This window comes from Halichoerus grypus, chromosome 6 (assembly GCF_964656455.1).
Source record: "Halichoerus grypus chromosome 6, mHalGry1.hap1.1, whole genome shotgun sequence".
In the NCBI taxonomy this organism is placed as follows: Eukaryota; Metazoa; Chordata; class Mammalia; order Carnivora; family Phocidae; genus Halichoerus; species Halichoerus grypus.
Window position 1 is genome coordinate 138,307,742 of NC_135717.1, and position 24,958 is coordinate 138,332,699.

Here is a 24,958-nt window from a genome sequence, read left to right on the forward strand (position 1 = left end):
ATTTGCTGCAGTAAAACAGTATTTCTAGGAAAATACTAATTGTGAACCAAAGTAAATATTGTTTTAAAATCTTTCATATTTAATAGTTCGCTTTTGAAAGCTGCTTTTAATGACTACATCAGTAATAATAGTAGCTATTATTTATTGAGTTTTTTTTTTTTTTTTTTAAAGATTTTATTTATTTATTTGACAGAGAGAAAGACATAGCGAGAGAGGGAACACAAGCAGGGGGAATGGGAGAGGGAGAAGCAGGCTTCCCGCGGAGCGGGGAGCCCGATGTGGGGCTCGATCCCAGGACCCTGGGATCATGACCTGAGCTGAAGGCAGACGCCTAACGACTGAGCCACCCAGGTGCCCCTATTTATTGAGTGTTTAAAGGGCATTTTCTTAAATACTCATTTGTACTCATTTAGTACACATTCTATATATTAATATTTTTATCTCCACATTTTATAGATGAGAAAATTTAAGCTTAAATAGGCTAAGCTGTTATCCTTGCCCAAGGCCACATAGCTAGTCCCTGATGAGGCTGGGATAGAAACACACACTAGTCTGATTCAACAACACCTATTTGAAACCTTTTTTACTAAACTGTGATTTTCATGTTTTAGTATCAAACTATTTTCTCTAAATATTTTCTTAATATCACAACCTTTTATTTTGTTGTGGTTGGTAACAGTTAATTTTCTCTTTTGCATTATGAAAAGCATGCAGTACTGTATCTTCAAATATTTGCTGATTATTTCGGTGTAGTGTGCTTTTAAAAAGTAATAATTTGAAACTGTAAACATGTGTGTGTGCATGTGTGTGTATCAAAGAAATAAGACCAATGTCAACTTTTGGATATTTTTGTGTAGATGAAGCTCTATCAGTAAGACAGTCTGTTTTATTAAAATAAAGGCACATGTTTCACAAATGTCTGTTAATAAATCATTTTTTAAAACATTACCATAAAAAATATGATAGGTTTTAAATGGAATACAGTTTTTGTTGACTTATGACTGTTCTGAACAATTTTAATTAATACCTAGTTTCACTTCACAGTCTTGCATGTTATAGCACTGTGTTCTTCTTATTGTCTTGTGTTTTAAACAAAAAGTATTGAAAAACAAAAATGCTTATTTTGAGACAGGCACAGAATTGTGGCTATACTTGTCATTCTTATATTTTTATATCATTATATGATTACTTTCAGAAAGTATAGTGCTTAAAAAATATTTCCTTAGCATAAGTTTCTTTTGAAATATTTCCATGTGGCAGTTTTTGCTAGCTCATTCTGCCTTGTACTAAACTTTGACATAAAAATTGTTCTTCAAGGATTTATTAAACATTAGAATTTGTCTTATTGGAACGTTTAGTCTAGGTAGAACAGATCTGCTTATTTTTGTTACCTCATCTATTTTAAATTTATAAAAAGCACTGACCTCTGAAATGACATTAGTATTCCAGACATATTTTCTCATTTTGTTTCCTAAATTGGACAGTAAATTTTATATCATGAAAAAAGTCAGATTCACATCTCAAAATAATTTTAGACTGTTGCTGTTCTCTTAATCTATTGTGCATATAAATGGAGAAAAGCAGGAAAATTAGTAAATTACAAATAATGAAAACTTCATGCCAGAGAGTTTTTATGTAGTCTGACTTGAATTTTTTCCTTTTCTTTCTTCCTTATTTGGAGATAGAATAAAATAGCTATGCAAGTTTCCAAAGCGAGTTGAGAATGTAAGAAGTAGATTTTGAAAGGAAGGTCAGCACAATCAAGCAATTTAACTTGCCCTATTTGAATAATTATGCCTTTAGAATAGATTGGCATATAGTTCATTTTTTAGATGCACTGAACAAATTGCATGTATTTAATTTTTCAAATAAAAATTGTAGTATGAGAATACCAAGTTTTTATACTTGTCTGTAAAGGAGTGATGATCATAGTACTGTCTCACAGAATTCTTGAGAAGATGAATTTAAACTTAGGACACACCTGACATGTAAAAAATGTTAAATAAGTGTGTGTTACTATCTTATGCATGACTTTTTGGATCATTGTGTCCACATAGGCTTTAAGTGTGCATTTACGATTTCTTTTATTCGTATGTGTGTATGCTGCTCATGGAATGTGGAATGAAATCACAAATAACTTTAAATTCTGATAATAAAAAAAAGCTTTACACTTTTCTATGTTATAAAAGAACCAGATCTCTATGCCGTATGTGATTTTAGAGCTATATTTTTTTGTTTTCAGTATTAAACTTTGAGGCCAGAGATAAGAGCTCAGGAAACCTATATAGGAAGGGAACAGAAAGAGCCCAGAATAATTTATAATGGAAGCACAAAGGATGTTAGACAGGAAAGAGTCATAAGGTTCATGATATAAGATAATGATTAAGATAATGGAGTTAAAAATGGCAGCTCTTGTCAGGGACTGTCTCACTTGTTGACCTCATCCTCTTTGCTGTTGATTCTACCACTTTCCTCATGCAACTCACGACTACGTATGTAATTAAAACTGATTAGACCAGTTGTGAAAAATAGAGTTACAGTCAATTTTCATTATATGTGGTAATTATGTTCTATGAAGTTGCTGCAAACATTGAATTAGCAAATACTAAACCTGTTGCTCCTAGGAGAAAAAGAAATGCAAACCTCTGGTCATAACATTTTTGTCAGCCAATCAGTACATAACCTTGGTTTTCTATGTGTTTCTGTATAAATATCAGATTTAATATTTATCATTGATTGATTGACATTGAACTCAAAGCCAGCTTGCATTATAACCCGTGCCTGAACAAAGCGTATCTAACACACCTATTTTCTCTGTAAGGCACATCACAGCCCTCTTGTGTTTAGGAACATTAAGATAACACTTCAGCACTACCCTAGGAGACCATTTTAAATAGCAAAATTGCCAACAAAAAGCACAAATAGGCAAAACGTGTGACACAGAATAGACCATGAAAAGATACTTGTTTACAGTATGAGAGCTAGGACAAGTAGGCTGACTGTTGCCTTGTTCAGTTCGGCTGGCATTGTGTACATAGGGTGACTCATAGTTTTTGCTACTTTGCATATATCCATGGATGACTGTAAAAGCACCGTGAGTATTGATTTTGGGGTTACAAATAAATTTTAGCAAGTAGGCATGAGGATCAACTGTATAAACTTCATTTTAGTTTCTCATAATAGGATACCCAACTTATGTGTTTTGTGGTGTAATGAATTTTATATTGATATAAATTATTTGTCCTAACAAGTAAGTTCTTATTCTTTTCTACTGTTCATTAAATAATTATCATCTCGTATATACCTTACATTTATTCAGTGCTTTTTGGTTTATAGTTCTTTCAGATCTGTTGTTTGACTTGGTTCTCAAAGCAATTCTTTGAGATTAGAAAAACAAACCACATAAATCCTAATCCTGTTTTCTAACTGATGGAAGCGTTGAGGTTCAGAGAAGTTGTATGTCTTGCCCAAAGTCACATAGATAGGTAATTATCAAGAGTCTTGCCCAGCTTTTTGATCTGATAACAGTGTATCTTCAAATGTCTAATTTTATACTCTGAACATAATTTTAAGTTTTTAAACCTTCCTGAAAAGCAACATGTAGAAAAAGCTTTAAAAATACCCTGAGTCATTCATAAATAAATCATCAGAGATAAGATCTAAAATTTATTTACGAAGTTGTTTGCCATAGTACTATTTATAGTAGGGAAAAAGTGGAAACAACCTGAGTATCCATCCTGAATGGGGAATAGTTGTTATCAATTAGCTATGTGTAGTATGGGATAAAATAGCCAATACAATGCTTTTCTAAGATTTAATGTGGGCTTATACTTAAGATGTAATAAGTGAAAAAATATTGATGTTAGGCTATTAGAAATTTTATGTCTAAAAATAAACTAGTTTTTAGTCAGGTTTTAAGTTGAATTAAGCTTAAACTAAAGATGGATATAAAGAACTTCTGGAAGCTGGGATGATTATGTATATAAAAATGAAGACATTGCTAAATTATCATTTTCACCATCTTCTCCTATACATTTTCCTCTTAAGCATTTTTTCCTGCCGTTTACTGTTAGGGCTTCTTCAGGGTTTTTTTTGTTTTGTTTTTTTTGTATCTTTTCTAGTTTTCTTATAATATTCTCTAAGCTTTTTAATACCTGTCTTCAGGTATCCAGTCACTACTTCTGTGAATTCTGAAAGTATTGCTGTAAATATTCTTGTATATCATTTGTGTGTGTGTGTGTGTGTGTGCATGTGCACATGCAGGTGTTTCTGAAGTCATTAAAGATAATCTCTAATTTATTTCTTAATTCATGCGTATTTGAGTACTGTGTATAATGAATGATTTGCGGGTGGGCTTGTCTATCTTCTTTTTTGCTTATTAGGGAACTCATTACTCCAGCATACCCTTTCCTCACTCAGTTGCAGTATCAACCTTGATATTTATCAGTTTTCCTGTACTCTATTCAGTTAATTGATCTCTGCTGTGTCAGTACTATTTTATTACTGTAGCTTTCTCCTTCCTTCCTTGCGTCCTTCCTTCCTAACTTCTTAATTTCCTAACTTCCTTCCTCCCCTTCCTCCTTTTCTTCTAGTACAGATAACATACAGTGTTACATCAGTTGTAGGTGTACAATATGATTCAATAATTCTATATATTACACAGTGCTTATCATAAGTGTACTCTTGATCCCTTTCTCCTATTTCACCCATCCTCCCCCCCCCCCCGCCCCACCTCCCCACTAAAGCTTTAGTCTTAAATCATGATATCTGGTAGGCCAAGTTTTCCAGCTTCTTTGTTTCTCAGGAATATTTTAGCTTTTTTGGCACTTTGTTCTTCTGTTCAGATTTTTTAGAATCAGCTTTTTAGGTTCCATGAAAAGCCTAATGCAATTTTGACTGAAATTCTATTTAAGTTGAAGAACAATTTGATGTTTAGATCTTTGCCATTACTAAGTAACATAGACTGGTTAGCTTACACAAAGAAATTGATTTTCTCACAGTTCTGGATAAGGATGCCAGCATGATAACGTTCAGGTGAGGATTCTTTTCCTGGCCTACAGCCACCTCCTCCCTGTATCCCACATAGCAGGGGGAGAGAGTGAGATTTCTTTCTTCCTCTTAAATCTTACACAGTCACAATCCTGTTGGATTAGGGTCCTACCCTTATGACCTCATTTAACCTTAATTACCACCTAGAGACTCTATTTCCAGAAATAGTCACATTAGAGGTTAGAGCTTCATATGAATTTGGGTGGGGGGGTTAGGGAGTGGGACATGATTCAGTCCACAGCAGAGGGCCAGGTGGGACTGATGAGAATTCTGACTTTATCTTCTCATCTGCATTTTCCATACTGTTTATACAAGTGGAGGTGGGATTAAGAACTACCCCAGGCAGCTTGCCTTACCAGAGTTGTCTTTTCTTGACCTCCAGTTGAACTTTATGGTATAGTGTGGCTTGTCCCCTTTCTGAAGTTGTTGCTGGTATTTTGCAGACAGTTGATTCATTTGATTTGCTATTTTTGTTTTGTTTTGTTGGGTATTATGGTAAGTTAGAGCTGCAGTTCACAGCAAGCATCAAAATAACATCCAAGTAGATTAAAGAGTTAAATGTAAAAAAGGATTCCATAAACATTTAAATGAAAACATTGATGACACATACTTCTTTATCTAATTGGAGGACTATTTAAACATAAAAACAAATACAAATTAAGACAATAAAATAAGGTTTCTTTTGCTTCTAAAATTGACAACTCTTTTCTTTGCTCAAAGCTGATGAAAATGTAGTAGTCAAGCAGTATGTGATGTTAGTGGAATTTTAAGTTGGTGTATCTTTCTGGAAATAATCTGACAGTATAAAAATATACATCAAGCCTTAAGTATGGTCATACCCAAAGATATTGTTCTCATAATATCTAAGGACCCAGTATCTTCTGCTGAGTGCGTTGGAGAGGCAGAATAGCACAGGTAAAAAGAGCCTGGATTTTAATACCTGCTCTACCTTTAATTTAGTCTGCAACTTTGGGCTACTTAGTTAACTTCTGTCTCAGGTTTGTCATCTGTAACATGGGGATAGAGTTTTTGTGCAGATTAAATGGCATATAGTTGATTAATAGGTGTTGTTTTACTGATGTTCATAAAAACACTATGATCTCAATTATTAAAAATGCAGAATACCAAGTATAAAAGGAATTGTCCCTGGGTTGTGGAGGTGTTTTTGCCTTTATACTTTTTAGTATTTTCTGATTTTATAGGGGAAAAAATGGTTGTTTTAAACCTTTACAAAAAACAACCATGCCATTTGTGGAGAGTTTGTAAATTTTTGTTTGTAAATTTAAAAAATTAACTGGTGTGACCTATTACTAAAGCTAAGTTCAAACTACCATTTAGAGATATCTAATCTCTTTACCTTTAAAGATCAAGCAAAGAAATTCTGTAAGTTCATCTGATATTTAATTCTTGAATATCCTATCCCTTTTAAATCTGTAGTCATTTCTTGAGCTGCTGTTTAGCCCTCTTGCAAATTTAATCCAGGCTTTAAGAGCCTGAGCTATTTACATGTTAGCACCTTTTGAAACTTACAGTGTATAAAGGTCCTGCTCCTGAAAAATACCAGAGTTCAGTATTCTTTGCATGTACATTTACCCAGCTTTATTCTCAAGAGATTTTTAGCTGTTGATACTTGTACCTGCATAAAATCTTGAAAATAGTATTTGAGTATTTCAGATATTTTGTGCCTCAGAAATGTGTTGCTCTAGCAACATTATTTTTCTTAGTGTTAAGTAGTTTTTGATTCCTCATTTATATTTATAAAGCCTAGTACATTTCTTATATCTTCATTAGGTAGAAAAAATGTAAACATAGAAACTTCTGTTTAGAGCAAGTTTATGAATACTTTTCTAAAATTAGGGTCAATTTGAATGTATTCAGAAAGGCAATGGAGAGAATTTAAAAGCAGTCTTTTAAATACCTGGGTATGATATGTTAAGTGGTAGATTAATATAAAGACTTTAATGCATATAGATAAAGTAATATGTTAATAACTTTGAACATGAGAAGTCCCTTCATTTTTGATCAGGAGAAATAATGATCATTTAAAAATAATGTATTCACTGAATTTTTAATGCATTATTGACTTTTTTAAAGTGTCAGAAAGCTTATCCTACATGATTTAAAGTTTGTAAAGAAATCACATTTTTACTTTTTATATTCAGTTATGAATATAATTTAGAAGCATATTTATTTTGATGTAATAATAGATAAATCAACTTGTATTTTTTTCTTGGTTGGTGTTCCCTGTGTGTGTGTGTGTGTGTTTGTGTGTGGTAAAATTTTACAGATTATAAGTTTAACTATGATAGTAACTCATTTATCATTGCTTCTTTAGATTCCTTAACTTCAGGCACATCTCAACTTTTTATTTATCCATCTTCCATTCCTTGCCAATAGTGTTGCACTTTTCTACAATTTTGGAAAATCTTGGAAATCAGATCCAGGGATTATTAAAGCTACAGAAGAACAAAAGAAAAAGGTAGCAAGATAGAATCTAACTAGTCGTATGTGTTTAATTGCCAAATTATCAGTATTTATACCAGATATTAGAGTACAAAGAAAGAAACTATCTTTTAGAACATAAAGAAGTTTCAAACCAAATTGAGATTCTGCATAGTTGTTGCTCACCCTTGGTACTCCTGAATGCCTATCCTTACACTTTCATGACATTTTAAAATTTCATGTTTCTCTCCTGTATAAGAATTGTGACTGCTTTGAGGGATGAGTACAGCATTTTAAACATCTCTGAAAACCCTCAGCAGATAATATGAATTCAGTAAATGTTTATTAAATGACTGTGTAACTAGAAGGTCAGTAAACTGGTTGATAGTTCAGATACTATGTTTCAATAACATATGTATATTTATGTGTGTGTTCAATAACAAATATATGTGTGTGTGTATATATATGTAAAATCCAGGGCATCCCTTATCTAAAGCCCAGGTACTTTAGGAAACCAAATTTACAATCCGAAGGTGTCCTAGAAGTAGAGAATTAGATTAGACTGGAGGCAGTTAAACTATGTTAAGAGCTATTTTATCTTCTCTGAAAACAAAACAAATCCTGATGAATTATTACTGTCCACAATAAACTAAAACAGTAGCAAGTTCTTAGGGTCTAATCCCCCCTTTTCTAGCCCGCATAGAGATTGCTATCCTTATGTTTACAGTATTCTTCAGACATTACTGCTAATTGGTTTGCTAGGTTTTCTTAGTCATAATCCAGTTCTGAAGATTAAGTTCTTTACTGAACTTAAGTTTATTTTCATGTCTTAGTCATCAAAACCTATACAGACCAGTTCTTAGGGTAGGTAACTTAGTTTTGTTCTCAGAGGAGTATTCCCCTAAGTTTAGAGTTGCATTTTCATATACCCAAGAAATAAAATTTCTATATTCATATTATAATATAATAGCAGAAGTAAATAAATAAAAGATTTTATTCTGAGCAGAAAGTATTGGTTAATTAAAAATGAACATCATGTTTATTGATTCATATTGATGGCACTATAGTTGGTGAACATTGTTGAGTTTTGAATAAAATATATATATATTTTTTTAATTCACAGACAATAGTTGAACTTGCAGAGACAGGAAGTCTGGACCTCAGTATATTCTGCAGTACCTGTTTGGTAGTATTTTTTTCTTTATTCTTCCCTCTCTCCTCTTCGCATAGCAATGGCATAGCATAGAAGGGGTGGGGAACAGAACAGTTTCTTCTGCTGAGCACATTTCGTGCCCTCCCCACTCCCTCCCCCCTTCCGTGGCGACATTCCTTTTAGATCATAGTGTAAGGAGAAAGATGGTAAAAAGATGTCTCCTCCCAATGTGCTTGTTCCCCCCGATGGTAGACCTTGACTGTACTTCTGATTCAAGGTACCATTCATTCGTATTCATCCTTAATCTGTTTTTCTTTTTTAATATAACTCAACAAAGAAAAAACTAAGTAATAAAATATTAAAAAATCAAAGGTTTATTATGCTTCCCTAATATTGTTTTCCTAGGTATCTTAAGAAAAAATTTATTCTTATATTTAGAGGTCACATTGGGAAAATCTGTTAGCTAACTTAAGACAGCATGGCCTCTAAAATGGTTCGGTTTGAGTAGTTATCTCTTTGTCTTAGAGGATTTATGGAACTTTGAGCACTATTTTATCATTGATATTAAAAGTTGTCATCTTCAGGACATAAAGATATAAATGAAATTAAATAGCATTTACTTATGGAATCAGGTATAGTAATACATTATTTGTGTTATTATTATAGGTATCAAATTTCTACAGAATAATACTGTTTTGTGTTTTAATTATTTTCTGCTAATTTTTATAATTCTTGAAAAAATATATAGGTTGCCACAGTGTTAAACCATGTTTTCCTACATGGAAATGGAAATAATCCCTAAATCATCCATGAAACTAAATGTCCTTTTATACTTTTAAGTTACACACTGTCACTGAACTAATGTCTTAACATGTCAATAACAACAAGAGAATTGACTTAGTTTGGGATCCTGGAATAAGTCTTTGAAATGGAGCTCTAACTCTACAGATTCTTTAAGTTGTTCCACCTGACATTCCATTCCTTAACCAAACAGTTACAATTTTGAATACTCAAAATGTATAGTGCTTTACTTTTGGTAGCAACTTTAAGGTGCTGACTAGATTCTTTTGAATTTTCAAGCATTCTTTAAAAAGGTTTTTGTTTCTGTGCTTTACAATGGTTAATTTACAGGACTGGCACCTTAATGTTCAGAACATTTTTATATTCTCCTGTTCTCTGGACATATTACTCCATTCCACAAAGCCAAGTATGCATTGCTGATATGTTTGCCATGTGGCAAACAAATTCTTTATAGAGTCACTCAGTATGGTTTCATTGTTAAATAAATATCCGATGGCAAGAACAAGACTTTTTATCATTCTAGCATAAATGTTTTATTATATTATTGTAAGCCGTGTACTTCTGGATAGATAATTTGGTGTTGTAAAGAAAAGAGCATATCCAATTATAAAAAAATTCAAATTGGCAGAGGTATTTGTCATTATATGGGTATCCTTTCCTTTGATAAAAAGACAGGTCCCTAAGAAGCCACATGTAAATCAGAATTTCCTAAAAATGAATTACTCTGTAAGTGAACCGAGGAGCCTATCATGTTCAGGAGCCTTGTGTCAGTCTTTGTTTAGAATTCACTGACAAGTATTGCCCAAAGGGCAAGTATAGCTGAGGGTTGGAAGTGGGGATAAAATTTGTTTAATACATCCGTCTTCTTTCTCCTAAATAGATGTAGTTTCATATCTGTGGTAAAGAATAAGTGACCCTTTATAAAGAGCCCACAGATCATTTTAGTACATGTAAGGACTGCATAGTCAACCTGTGCTTCTTCTTAGTGCCTCAGAATGATACATAACCTTACGCAAACTGGTGGAGAAATGATAATGCTTTTCTGAAACACCAATGAAGGATGTTATAAATTTTGTTTCTGGCATGGGTTAATAACTAGCTCTTGTCATGTATCCAGCATTAGGACTAGCAGCCCTTCAAAGATCAATAATGAGTTCTTTATTCACTTGGCTGATTCAGAGTAATATAGAGTGAAACATTTCACAACACCTAAAACAGTAAGGCATCATAAACATGAATTCTTTATTGCCTGTCAGGAGCTGAATAATGAATATATTTTATGTTTTTGAAGTAATAGGGACTACCTAAATTTGCTAAGCATGGTGTACTTTCTTAGATGGGTCATGAAGTTCAGCAGAGATGTTGTACCTTAATCTGAGATTTCAGGAGCCACTGAAAAAGAAAGGTGTGTGTACACTTACTGGTTTTTGTTGGATTTGTTAACTTTGGGAAGACATTTTATTAATGATTTTGAATTTTAAAAGCTGCTTTTATTCACTTCTAATTTGGCCTTCCTTTTACTAAGGAACAATTTCATTTCGTTAAACAAGAACCAGTATCATGACCATTAATCACAGTAACTTTTCATTTAGAAGTCTGGAGAGTGATGTTTTTATTAGTCAGAAACTTGAGGGATGTGAATTAAATATAGTACCATTCATCATAACAGCAAATTGGTCTTTGAGTCTTAATTATTTTTTTAAAGTGATGGTTCTACCCCACTCTTAGGCGTTTATATTCCACAGTAGCCTTATCCTTTTTATCTTTTTTGTTGCAGTTAAAATCTCATTTAACAAAACAGTAGTGGTTTTTGTTTTATTTTATGCCTCTGGAAATACAGTTTTGTTTTCTTCATAATTGTATTTTGAGAAAATCAGTGTTCAGCTTTCCTTTCTTCAGTGTAGTGCCTTTCATAATCTTTTAAAATGCTTGTTAACAGATACGGAAACCAGTGAGGTCCAAACATTGTGGTGTGTGCAACCGCTGCATAGCAAAATTTGATCATCATTGCCCATGGGTGGGTAACTGTGTAGGTAAGTTTTATTAATAATTTCTAAGTGCATTGTTCATTTAAGTTATTCTAGATAACTAATGAAGTACAGTATTAAAGTAGATGGTAGAAACTTCATTCCTACACTCTACTATAGCCCTGCTCCCCTCTGCCCCCCAGTTAATCTTCTGGTTGACAAACAGCAACTCAGTTGTGAGAAAGGGGGGGGAAAAGTTATAAAATCAGTGTCTAGAAAAGATTGATACTTCTCTATCAATTCTTTCTGGTGCCTATTCTTTCCTATTTTCTTTATTGGATAATAGTGGAATCGATAAGGATGCAGAGACAGTATTGCTTTTTAGTTAAAGTGGAAAAAGTTAAGGCAGTAAAAATATTTGGAAGGATGTTGTGTACAGAAGCAGAGAGGAACGACAGATAAAAACTATATACCTCAGTGTTCAAGAGTGATGTGGTCTGAGGAGGTGAACTAAGTGGTCTGAGAGATGGCCCTGGGTTTTTATGAGGTGACAACAGGGAAACATTGCAGAGATTGCATGACCGTTGGGGAGAAGCCTTTAAAAAGTTGGATTATAAAGTTTATAAAAGTAAAGATAAAATAGGTTATTTTAAACCTCACAAAGCAAACAGTAGGTTAAAACTCAAAAGTTGTGATTCATTTGGTTCATTGAGACTTAACTTCAGAATCAATGTCATGCAGTCATCACATCTTTGTAATTATAAACATTCTTATTTTAAGACTTCTTTTTAAAAAGATTTTTTTATTTGAGAGAGAGAGAGAGCACAAGTGGGGGCGGGGAGAGGGAGAAGCAGGGAGCCCGATGTGGGACTCAATTCCAGGACCCTGAGATCATGATCTGAGCCGAAGGCAGAAGCTTAACTGACTGAGCCACCCAGGCGCCCTTATTTTAAGACTTTTATTAAAACATTTATTTTCCTGAAGAACATTTTGTAAAATAAATAATGTATATCATTATTGTCCAAATTGTGTCATTCATGGCATTCCTTTACCCCCATCCCCAAAAGGCGCATTTCCAGTTGTTTTTTCTTAGCTGAAAAAATTGCTTCTGTGTTGTTCTTTAGGTGCAGGCAACCATAGATACTTTATGGGCTACCTATTCTTCTTGCTTTTTATGATCTGCTGGATGATTTATGGTTGTATTTCTTGTGAGTACAGTTAGCTTTTTACTTTCTTAAAACAAATGTTTGTGTACTTTAGCTTACCATATTAACAAAATATGATAATGACAAAACTAAAAATTATGGTTTGGGGCACCTTATTGCAATGAAGCATAAAGAAAAGAACAGATGTAGAACTATAAATGTGTTCAACATACAGTATAAGCAACAGAATTATCAGTTAGCTGTGTTTTAATATGTGTGTCCTTTGATGGTTTAATAGGCTTTGAAATGCTTCTGGGTAAAATACACCAACATTTTTCACATCACATGCTTGCTTTACTCTAGTAGCTTACAGATTTTGTGACGATGCTAGTTGCTCTTTAGTATCAAACAGCTGGGAAAATGCAGTTAACTTCGCACAGAACTTGAAATATTTCAAAAAGTAAGGTGTAATTATTGCCTATTAGAGAATATTAAAAGGTGTTAGAAGATACGTTTTTAGGAATAAGTTGTCATTCACTTGATCATATGGGTATAAGGGCAATGATGGGTTTTTATTGCATTGAGAACGTGATTCTCATGAAGAGTTTAAATGAAGGTATTAGTTACTATGCTTCAGGGCTTGGTGGTACTTAGCATAAATATGTATTAAATCCTGGCTTAAAAATAAGTTGTGGAAGGATGATTTCCTAGTCCTCCTGTTTTCAGACATATTAAAAATAATGTCTGTTATTGCCCTGATGAAAAAGGCTACTTTCTCAAATACAGATTAAGAGAGAGAAAGATTTGGTCACAGATCTTGAGTTAGTTTCTGGCCCAACAAACCTGAGGGAGAACATGGGCCTGCTAACAACAGTAGTTCCCGCTAACAGCTGTAGTTCCCACTAACAGCCGTAGTTCCCGCTAACAGCCGAAGTTCCCGCTAACAGCCGTAGTTCCCGCTAACAGCCGAAGTTCTCGCTAACAACTGTAGTTCCCGCTAACAACTGTAGTTCCCACTAACAACAGTTTTTTATGGCAGCAGCTCTAAAAGAAGAGATTTTTGTTTTGGAAAAAGCCCTCCCTCACCAAGGTGATCTTGTTGTGTTATACGTACCCACCACCCCAAAAATTTTCACTTATATACATATATTATATTGTATAGAGGTAATGTTAACTATCGTATGTATGCAAGACCAATCCAGATAAAAACTGTGTATTGTTAAAGTACAGTAGTATTTTTTTTAAGATTGGCTGGTGCTTTTTCCATTTCTGTCTTTGCTGTGTTTTTTCACTAATTATATACTAATTTTTCACTAATTATGGGGTTATTTAAGAGTATAAAAAATTTGCATTCAAAGTCATTGGCTAAATGTAGACTTTTGGATCATGGCTTCTAAGTGGTGCCTGCTGCAGATGCCTTTGTGAAGTGGTTGGATGATTACTGAGTAAATGTGAACCTTCTGTTCTCGTTTTAGACTGGGGACTCCACTGTGAGACCACTTACACCAAGGATGGATTTTGGACATATATTACTCAAATTGCTACATGTTCACCTTGGATGTTTTGGATGTTTCTGAACAGTGTTTTTCATTTCATGTGGGTGGCTGTGTTACTCATGTGTCAGATGTACCAGGTAAGTTCAGGTACAGGATCGGTTCTTCAGGGCGCTAACTGAAGCCTCGTAGCACTTCATTCCTTGTGAAGAGATAATCATGCATTCTGTTTCTAACCACTTCTGCTTTTCAAGGATTAAAATTTTCAATTTACTTTACTTACTCTTCCTTTATTCTTTCTTTATGTTTCCTTTACTCTTCCTTTCTTTTTTTCATTTCTACCTCCCACTTCCCTTCCTCCTCTCATTTTGATATGAACTTTGTTCTTACATTATGAATTTTCTTTTTTTCTTTTAAAATTTTATTTGACAGAGAGCACAAGCAGGGGGGAGAGGGAGAAGGAGAAGCGGGCTCCCCGCCCCATGTGGGGCTCGATCCCAGGATCCTGAGCTCATGACCTGAGCCAAAGGCAGACATTTAACTGACTGAGCCACCCAGGCACCCCTGAATTTTCAGTACTACTTTTGACAGAACTTATTTCTGTTGTTTCTGATTCAGATATATCCAGTTGGATATAGGTGTGAGCTTAGATCGATGATGCCATTAGTTTTGTGTTTATTAGTAATGTTTTATTACCTACAAATATCAGTATTTATTCAGGAACCTTTTTTTAATTAAGGATTTTTTTAAAAGCTCAATTTTTAAGGGACTGATGGAGAGGTGGTCTGTGTACATAATGTCCATCTCTCCCCATGCACAATGCCAGATAACCTGTTTTTTAAACATTTGTCCTGTTTAACTGGCTACTTTTCACAAGAGTTCAAAGTGATATCATGTAAACTAGCTTGATGATCTCCTAATGGAAAAGCAAAAACAAACTTCATCATTTTTTTCTCCATCCTGGTCCTCTTGAGAATTAACTTATTTTACATTAATACTTATTTTACATCAGAGAGAGTTAATGGTTTGCTTTCTCTTACCTTTTAGATATCATGTTTAGGTATTACTACAAATGAAAGAATGAATGCCAGAAGATACAAGCACTTTAAAGTCACAACAACATCTATTGAAAGCCCATTCAAGTACGTACATGTTTATAAATTTAGTATTTTATTTTGGCATATAACTTAGCAAATATCTAGTGAATACATCAAAGAGAAATACCATCTTTAAGTATGTCAATAGGATATGAAACAGGGAATATTTCTTTTGCTTAGCAATAATGTAAAATAGCTTATAAATCCTACTGAATTCTAAGATTTCTGCCAGACATAGCATTGGTTAGTTTACTATAACTTTAAAATTCATCACATTAACTATATATAAATTTATGACATTCTTTTTTCTTAGTTGCACAATCCAAACTCTATTGACCTACTAACATTTAGTGTAAACATGTATTATTATACATTAACAATACAGCTTTAATATTGCCATAAGTTTCTACAAATTTTTGTTGATAAATGAATGTATCCACAGAATTAAAATATGATTTTAAAAATACAGTCAATTGAAATTCATATTTAGGGAAATTTTCTAGACTCTAGGGCAGCTACTTTTCAGTTCGAATTATTTTATTTGCCCTCTGCATGACACAAAAATTTCCAAACACGGATTTATTTTTCCTTTTTTAAATTGAGGTATAATTGACATACAACATTATATTAATTTCAGATGTACAGCATAATGATTCGGTATTTGTGTATATTGCAAAATGACCCACATGATAAATCTGATTAACATTTGTCACCAACCATAGTCAAAGAATTTTTTTTTCTTGTGATGAGAACTTTTAAGATGTGTCTTGGCAGTTTTCAAGTATGCAACAGAGTAGTACTAATAATAGTCACAGTGCTGTTCATTATATCCCCATGACTTATTAATTTTATAAACTTGTACTTTTTGACTCCCTTCACCCATTTCACCCACACCCAACCCTCAGCCTCTGGCAACCACCAATCTATTCTCTGTGTCTATGAGTTTGGTTTTGCTTCTTTGTTAAGATTCCATATATAAGTTAGATTATATGGTTTTTGTCTTTATCTTTCTAATTTATTTCACTTAGCATAATGCCCTCAAAGTCGATCCCTGTTGTAACAAATGACAAGATTTCCTTTTTATGGCTGAATAGTAGTCTCTCTCTGTGTGTTCGTGTGTGTGTATGTGTGTACACATACACATACATACCACATTTTCTTTACCCATTGATCCATTGATGGACGCTTAGGTTGTTTCCATGTCTTGGCTGTTGTAAATAATGCTGAAGTGAACGTGCAGTGCATGTATCTTTTCGAGTTAGAGTGCGTTTTTCTGTTTGTTCCTTTTTTTATTTTTTGAGCGTTTTTTTTTTTTTTTTTTTGGATAAATACCTAGAATTGGAATTGCTGGATGATACTGTAGTACCATCTTTAATTTTTTTGAGGACTTCTTACTGTTTTCCTAGTGGCTGCACCAGTTTACCCTCCCACCAGTAGTGCACAAGGTTCCCTTTTCTCCACATCCTCACCAACACCTGTTATTTTTTGTCTTTTTGATAATAGCCATTCTAACAGGTATGAGGTGCTATCTCATTTTGAGTTTGATTTGCATTTCCTTGAAGATTAGTGATATTGAGCATCTTTTCATGTATCTGTTGGCCATCTGTATGTCTTTGGAAAAATGTCTATTCACATCTTCTGCCCATTGTCTAATTGAGTTTTTTTGAGTTGTATGAGTTCTTTATATATTTTGGATATTAATCCCTTATTGGATATATGATCTGCACAAATTCTTTCCCATTCAGTAGGCTGCCTTTTCATTTTGTTGATGGTTTCTGTACAGAAGCTTTCTATTTTGATATAGTCTGACTTGTTTATTTTGCATTTGTTGCCTTTGTTTTTGGTGTCATATTAAAAATTTCACCGCCAGGACCCCTGTCAAGGAGCTTACCACAGGTTTTCTTCTAACAGCTCTGTGGTTTTGAATCTTGCATTCAAGTCTTGAATCCATTTTGAATTAATTTTTGTGTGTGGTGTAGAATAGTGGTCCAGTTTCATTTTCTTGCACTTGGCTGCCCAGTTTTCCCAACACCTTTTATTGAAGAGATTGTCCTATTCATTCATATTTTAAATATATATATTTAATCTTACATTTTGTTTGATGCTGAGTAGTAGCTTCCTAATGAAATAATGAAATATTTAAAACTTTTGAGTTTTAATCAAGCTACTTGCCTACTACCTTCAAGCTTTTGTAATGCTATTAGTTATTTGCATGCTTCTGGAAAGCATACAAACTTTTAAATAAAAGCAAAAATAAAGGAGTCAGTTGGGTAATTTTGAGAATTCTCCCATAGGCATAGTTATTATATAAAATGTAAAACTGTGACTGCTTTTCCAGAGATGTTCTTGAAGTCCTAAAATTCCCTGAACTTATCCTTGACATACCTTTTCTTAAATTGTTACTTTTAGATACATTGCCAGCTTCATGCTATTTATAATTATTTTGTTTTACTTTCTCAATTTTGGATGTAGTTTGTCTCCTTGCCAAAGAGCCACCCATCAAGGAAAGGTTTTATCAAAAATTACATATGACACAGGAATGAAAGAAATGCAGATTTGAATAACTTTAAAATATCATTGTGTAACCCATTAAATTAGCAAAAGAGAGAAGAAAAATTAGTGTTGGCAGAGCTGTGAAGAAACACGATTGCATATATATTTTATAGAGTTATAAACAGGTTCTTTCTGGCAAGTAAGCTGAGTTTTTAAGTTTAGAAAAAAATACATTTAACACCAAAATTATATTAAATTCATATATTAAATTATTGTACTAATAGACTTTTTCTTTTTCTTTTTGTTGGGGGGGTGTTTTAGCCATGGATGTGTAAGGAATATTATAGACTTCTTTGAATTTCGATGCTGTGGCCTCTTTCGTCCTGTTATCGTGGACTGGACCAGGCAGTATACAATAGAATATGACCAAATATCAGGATCTGGGTACCAGCTCGTGTAGCAACATCTTTATCCTATGAAGCATATTGCTGAGTGGTGCCTGAAAATTGTGTCTGTCCGTGTCTCTCTCACACTCGAATCCACATTTTTTGAACAATAGCATGCTATATGTAGGGCTAACAGTGAATTTTACAGTCTTTTTTCCAACACTTTTATTAACAAAAGTAAACATGGACAGAGCACACTGCCACTTCTGGGAAGAATAAAGATCATAAAAGGAATTTTAATGGTTCTTAATGTGGGAATTCACAACATACTCAACTTTTTGGTTTTGTTCTCATAACATTTTTCATGAATAAAGAGTGAACTTATTCTGGTGACAGACATGGTATACTGATCAGAAATGTTCGATTCTAGCTAACACTAAATTTATGGTATACAGCTAAATTTTATGATGCAATCTACTATGACTATTGCATTTAATTCCAAGAGAGTTGTCTTAAATTGATTCAGGCTAGTATTATGTACATTTTAGAATGTACATGTAAATACTGTGATAAAAATCATGTGGTTTTATTAGGATTCTACTGTAATATGTCTTCAAGGGCACAAGAAAATAATGTTCACAAAAATATGTGCTAACAATATTTTATTGCCATCAGCTGTTGCAATATATCAGCTGATATATTTCTAGTTCAGTGAAATAATTTGTAGTAACCTTGCTCTGAGGTTTTATGGTCTGATAATAAAGCACTTGCATGAGTATAGGAAGTCATGTTATTTTGTTCAAACTTAAAAGCCCTACTAAGTGCATGATACACCTCATAGAATGTATACTAGCACATACTATCCAGTAAAGCTTAAATTAGAATTTAATTTGATGTGCAAACAGTCCAATTTTTAAGAGTTGAGGTAATTTCAAGGCAGAACAAATAAGTTAATGCAAAATTCTCAGTAATAGAGATAAATGGATATACTTCTAGAATTCTGAGCTGCAAAATAAATTGTAGACAAAATAATGGAGTTTAGCTAAAGATGGAGCATGATCTCTGTACATATAGCACATGTGAATAAAAGAAAAGCTAATGGTATATTCTGGTTTTTAAAAAGTGACCTATCAGAAAGAATTTAATCCTCAAGATTATTTCAATTTTCCCAGTATTGAATGTTTTAAAATTTGTTAATGCTGTCTGAAACAATTTCAGAAAGATTTTCTTATTGTTAAATGTGATGCACTGATCAATTTTTGTTGCAGCATTTCCATACTCTCACGGTGAACTATTAGTCACTGCTTCCATAAATATTGTTTACAGAGTGAGACTTGGTTTAGTCCTCTTAAGTGCTGTAGCAAACTGTGGTTCGAGCAACCTGTGGCAAACCTGTGAGAGGGAATGGGCTTGGGGGAGGGTGGGAGAAGGGTGGTCAGACTGCTGACAGATCCTAGACCAGTGTAAAGATTGTGTATCTGTATATAAATAATTTATCAAATAGTTTTCTCTTTGTGTCTCTATGTGTTAGTGTATTTAAAGCTGCTCATTTCATTTTATCCAACCAAAAAGAAAAGGGAGATAACTAATGAGCTTCTAGTGATGTTCAATATTGCTGTTAATAGGCATTATACCCTGCAAGTTCACTGCATGTCTGATGCTTGGTAAAATTCGTATTCTCTGTAAAATGCAGATTAAAGGTATTAAAGCAATCTAGTGGTATACCCGCCCCTTGCCTTAGTAAGAGGAGCAGTGAAAATGTATATAGTTGATGTTCAGTATTTCCAAGTACCATTTTTATATAGTAGTTTCTTTGACCATAAGTCACACTTCAAAAAGATTACCTTTAGTGTATTTGAGTGTTTTAATATTAGAAAATTGGCATATGTACTTTATTTTTGAAAAGGGAAGAGATGGGTGTGGGGTGGCAATAGCATTGTGCCATTTTGTCATAGAATGTAAAAAATTGGTTAACTTTACAAATGTCTCTGCTAGTTTTGACTACTAATTGGGGGAAATTTTAGATAATTTTTAAATTCAAAGTTATTTATAAAAGGCTAGAATTTCTTTTAATTTTTTTGTATTTTGAGCCACTTCACATGAAGACTCAGTTGCAATTTTTATTGAATACATTTTTATTAACAGTCGAATACAATGGTGGTATTCTCAGAGTTTGGATGAGAGTGTTGTTACCATGTTCTTTCTTTGTGGTACAATATTCTTTTCAGTGCAAAAGAGATGTCTTTCAGTTAAATAGAAAAAATCCTCTAGATCTCTAAGTACATGGAACATATTAGCAATGTCAGTGCTTTAGTACTAACCATCTCACAGTACCGGTGCAATCCGTACCTTAGGGACGGTCGGATGGTCGGGAGCCGACTATGCAGCAGCGCACTGTGCCGTCTGTTTACTTATTTTGTAAGTCTTGTGTGTGGAACCAGCTTAACCCGGTTCTCAAGTTGGTATGAAGGTGACCCTTCTGGGAATAGTTCATATCAGCTTAATGGGATACTTTTAGCAAATAGGAACTTATTTCTCAGCCCTGAACGTTCAATGAATTACTTCTTTGGAGGTTTTTTTTTTCTTCATATTTTTTGTTGTTCCCAGGAGTTTGTTTGAAATACTAATAGGCATAAAACAGCATCATTATACTTAAGCTATGGGTATTTTTATTTTATATTTTCTTTATTTATAACTGTGCCAAGTATTATTTTGCTACTTACCATGTTACTCTATGGAAAGAAAAACCTGTAAAGTGTTTAATAAATTAGCTCTCCTTACATAAATTAAATCTGTCAAAATTTTGTAAAATATTAATCAGAATAAATATTGACTCTTAAGTGTGTGCTTGTTTGTTATTTCGCTCAGTTCACTTCAAGAAATTGATGAAACACTGGCAGTGGTACCTGTGATATGAAAAGATTATTCTGTGTATTTTTATCTGGGTCAACTAGGATTCACATGGCAGGACTAGAAATTAGCAAAAGTAAAAGGTGGTAGCATTCTTTCAAAATATCCAATTCTGTGTGTATGTATGTGTATATAATTAATACTTTTTAAATAAAAGGAATAAATTTTTCTTTGAGAATTTTGGATTCCAGGGTACCTGGGTGGCTCAGATGGTTAAGCGTCTGCCTTCGGCTCAGGTCATGATCCCAGAATGCTGGGATCGAGTCCCCCATCGGGCTCCCTGCTCAGCGGGGATCCTGCTTCTCCCTCTGCCTCTCTCTCTCTGTCTCTGTCTCTTATGAATAAATAAATAAGATCTTAAAAAAAAAAAAAAAGAATTTTGGATTCCATAGAGTAATTAGAATGCTCAGGGATTGTATGACTCTCCAAGTTTTAAATATAAGTATTGTCTAAAGACACCGTGGTGAAATTTTGGAAAAGGAAACCTATCGAACATTGATCTCAGTTACTTGAAAAGCTGTGCATGACAACTTCTTTATTGGGGAATTTAAAAAGCAAAATTTGTGAAGGGACTCTTTCCTGCCTGTTCAGAGGATTGGTTACGGTTTAACTGAGAACCCAGTGGTATTAAATATTTTCAGATTGGACTGATACTCATTTCATAATTATTTTATGATATTTAAAGTGATGCCTACAGAGCTGTATAGAACTCAAGTAACAATATTTTGAACAAGTGTAAAAATGAAGCAGATTCTACAGCAATCCATCAGTTTTCATTGCAGGTACTTTCTTCCTCCTTAGCCCTTTCCAGTTGGTAGATTGTACCTAACCTATGATAAGGATATTTGGTTCTAAGAGTTTATAGAGATAACTGGAAACAAGTGATACATATCAGGACAAGAAGTCTTAGCTTCTTGTCAAAAAGTAAATCTTCAGTTCCATAAAGTTGTTGGTATAAGAGTTATTTATTAAATATCTTTATGTGTTGTATAAAATAGAAAAGTCTGTAATTCCAAGTAGAATATTCAAAATGTTCCTTGATCTAGGTCAGCTAGGTCACAAGCGCCAGGAAACCAGATGTGCCTTTTAGTAAACTTTTTGCCTTTGGAGTATGAATTTTTTACTCAGATAAATTTTACAAGAATATCTATCATCAGACATTTATTTGGGTTGAAAAATACTTTTTAATAGATAGCAGTATTTCTAGTACTCAGAAGGAGGAACTGTTTCCATTCAAAGCATCAGAAAGCCTCATTGCTGCTGGTGCTGCTTGGATCTGTAGGTTTACAGTTTTTCATCAAATTTGGAAAAATTTCAGTCATTATGTCTTCAAATATTTTTCCTTCCCTGCCCCCCTGCTTTTCAGGAAACTCCAGTTACACATATATTAGGCCACTTGGGATTGTCCTCCAGCTCACTGATCAGTTCATCTTTTAAATTCTTTTGTCCCAGTGTTTACTTCGGATCATTTTTATGTCTTTAAGTTCATTTAAACTTTTTCACTTATATTGTTTAGTCTGTTGTCAATACCATTCAGTGTATTTTTCATCTCTGACATTATATAATGTTTTCACCTACAGTGTTTGATTTAGACCATTTTTTATATCTTCTGTATCTCTACTTTTTTGGAGATATGGAGTATACTTACAATTAACTTTTAATATCCTTACCTACCAATTTCACATCTAGGTCAGGTTAGGTTGGTTTTGATTTTTCTTCATTATTATGGATCGTATTTGCTTGCTTCTTGGCATGACTAATAATTTTTGATTGGATTCCAGACACTATGAACTAGGTGCTGGATATTTTTATATTCGTACAAAAAGTGCAGAACTTTGTTCTGGGATGGAGTTGTTTAGAAGCTTCAATCCTTTCAGGTTTTATTGCTAAGCAAGATTTGTTAGGTAGGACCAGAGCAGTGTTCAGTTTGGGTTAATGATTCCCCATTGTTGAGGCAAGTAAGACCTATGTGCTCCATCTAAAGCCCCATGAATCGTGTTTCCTCATCTCACTGGTGGGAATGAACAGGGACTCTTCCCAGCTCCAGATGAGCACCAGTCTGTGTTCTAAGTCTTTCAGTTGGTTTTTTCTCTGGTCTTGGATAGTTACCTTACATGTATGCACTATCAGCACTCGGCTGAAGACTTGCAAAGTGGGGGTTGGGTCATAGTGTGCATGTTTGTGGAGTTTTCTGTGCAGCTCTTTCCAGTCCCTTGAACCCTAGTTGCCTTGGTCCCTCTGGACTCGGCTCAGTCTCAACTCGGAATGCCTTCCAACCCCACCTGTGTTCTCCCTCTTTGCACTCCAGCTATACCCTAGAAACTCCCAAAGCAGTCACTTCGCTAATCCTAAGACTAATCTCATTTTCCCCATAACTGTTCTTTGTTGCCTGTTGTCCAGTGCCTGAAAACCATATTTTTTCCATGTAATTTGTGGTTTTGGTTGTTTCAAGTGAGAGGGTAAATCTGGCCCCTGTTGTTTTCACTTTGCTTTAAGTAGAAGTCTGAGTTAATATGTTTTTTAAATTTTTGTTTTAATTTCTAATATGGAAAATATTGGTAGATGTAATTGGTCATAAGCAAAAGCTCCTTGGGGTCCTCAATAATTTCAGAATGTAAAGGCATCCTGAGATTAAACAGTTTGAGAACGAGTGGTCCAGACCAACATTTCCCAGTGCTTCCTTAAGATGTTAGTGGTTCCATGGACAACTAATTTGGTGTAAGACTCTCAAGTTAAAGCAGACTTCTCAACCACAGGCTCTCAAAGCCTTCAGTATGCTGGTGTGTGACATACATGGGGGGGTGTGTGTGTATGTGTATGTATCGATATGGATTGATAGCAGTACTTGCTAAACTTAACTGATCTTGAAGAACTTTTTGGAACTAGAGTTGCCAGCAGTCCTCCTCAAATATACCAAACCAGCACAAGGGGCTAAAAACAATCCCAAATGGGTTGTTTTAAAAATAAAAGTATATATTTCCATACAGCACTTTAATATCACATTTGGATTACTTTGGGGCTACCCTATTGACTTACATCCAGATGTTGAAAGTGATTCCTCCCAGAGCAGTCTACTCAAAGCCAAATTCCCTTTTCCACTCCTGGAACCACTGGTAACTAATTTTACAGTTTTGGAGGTGTTGTGTCATGGCTCCCAATTTAAGAATAATTTTAATTATGAGTGGATGTCTCAATTGTTTTTTGGGTAGAAATCTCAAATGACTAAGCACCTGGCATTTAGAGTGTTTTCCTCTCAGATATCTATGTGTATCTCTGATTTTGGAAACTTGGTAGGTATGGGAAATGTTGGTTCTGCGTGGGGAACAGTTTAATATATACATTTTGGTTATCTATAGCTACCTAATGAACCACTCAAAAATTTAGTGGCTTAAAACAGTATTTTTATTCACAAATCTCTAGTTTGGTCAGAACTCAATAGGAATAGCGTGCTTTGTTCCACTTGGGTGTCAGCTGGGATGGTTCAAAAACTGGGGACTGGAATAACCTGCAGCCTTGCTTACTCATGTCAGCTGATGCTGGCTAATGGGAGAGATCTCAGCCAAAGCTATGGCTATAATTTCTACATGTAGCCTCTTCGTGTGGTTTGGGCTTCCTCAAAACATGGTGGCTGAGTTCCAAGAGTAAGCATCTAAAGGGAAAAAGGCAGGCAAAAGCTGTACTGTCTTTTCTAACCTAGTCTTGTCCATCATATTGTGCTAGTTAAAAATGAGTCACTAAGGTTGGCCTTTATTCCGGGGGGTGGGGGGTGGGGCGGGGAATTAGTCTTCATGTCCAGGTTTTAAAACTACCACATAGAGAATTAGAAGTTACTCCATAACTCTTCTTCAATTCAGCCTATCTCCATTTATTGCTGATTAACTTCCCCAGTCTTCTTAACAAAAAGGCCTTCCCCTCTGCCACAGTGGAACTTGCCTTATAAGACCTATATGAGGTGCTGAAGGCTGATGCATGAATTCTTTCACTTAGTACATCCTCAAGATTGACTTCTTCCCACTAAGTTT

At 34.2% G+C, this 24,958-nt stretch overlaps 1 protein-coding gene across 2 annotated transcripts in view; it reads left to right on the forward strand.

Moving 5' to 3' along the window:
• The window catches only part of ZDHHC17 (zDHHC palmitoyltransferase 17), a 92,286-nt gene extending 71,420 nt beyond the window's left edge, over nt 1-20,866 (forward strand). For both annotated transcript variants that reach the window (XM_036080845.2, XM_078076336.1), the window contains 7 exons: nt 7,404-7,528; nt 8,615-8,677; nt 11,385-11,478; nt 12,537-12,620; nt 14,033-14,190; nt 15,098-15,192; nt 17,962-20,866. In XM_036080845.2, coding sequence (XP_035936738.1) covers nt 7,404-7,528; nt 8,615-8,677; nt 11,385-11,478; nt 12,537-12,620; nt 14,033-14,190; nt 15,098-15,192; nt 17,962-18,100 — 758 coding nt within the window. In that variant the 3' untranslated portion in view covers nt 18,101-20,866. The remainder of the gene's footprint in view (nt 1-7,403; nt 7,529-8,614; nt 8,678-11,384; nt 11,479-12,536; nt 12,621-14,032; nt 14,191-15,097; nt 15,193-17,961) is intronic.
• Nucleotides 20,867-24,958: the final 4,092 nt, after the last annotated feature.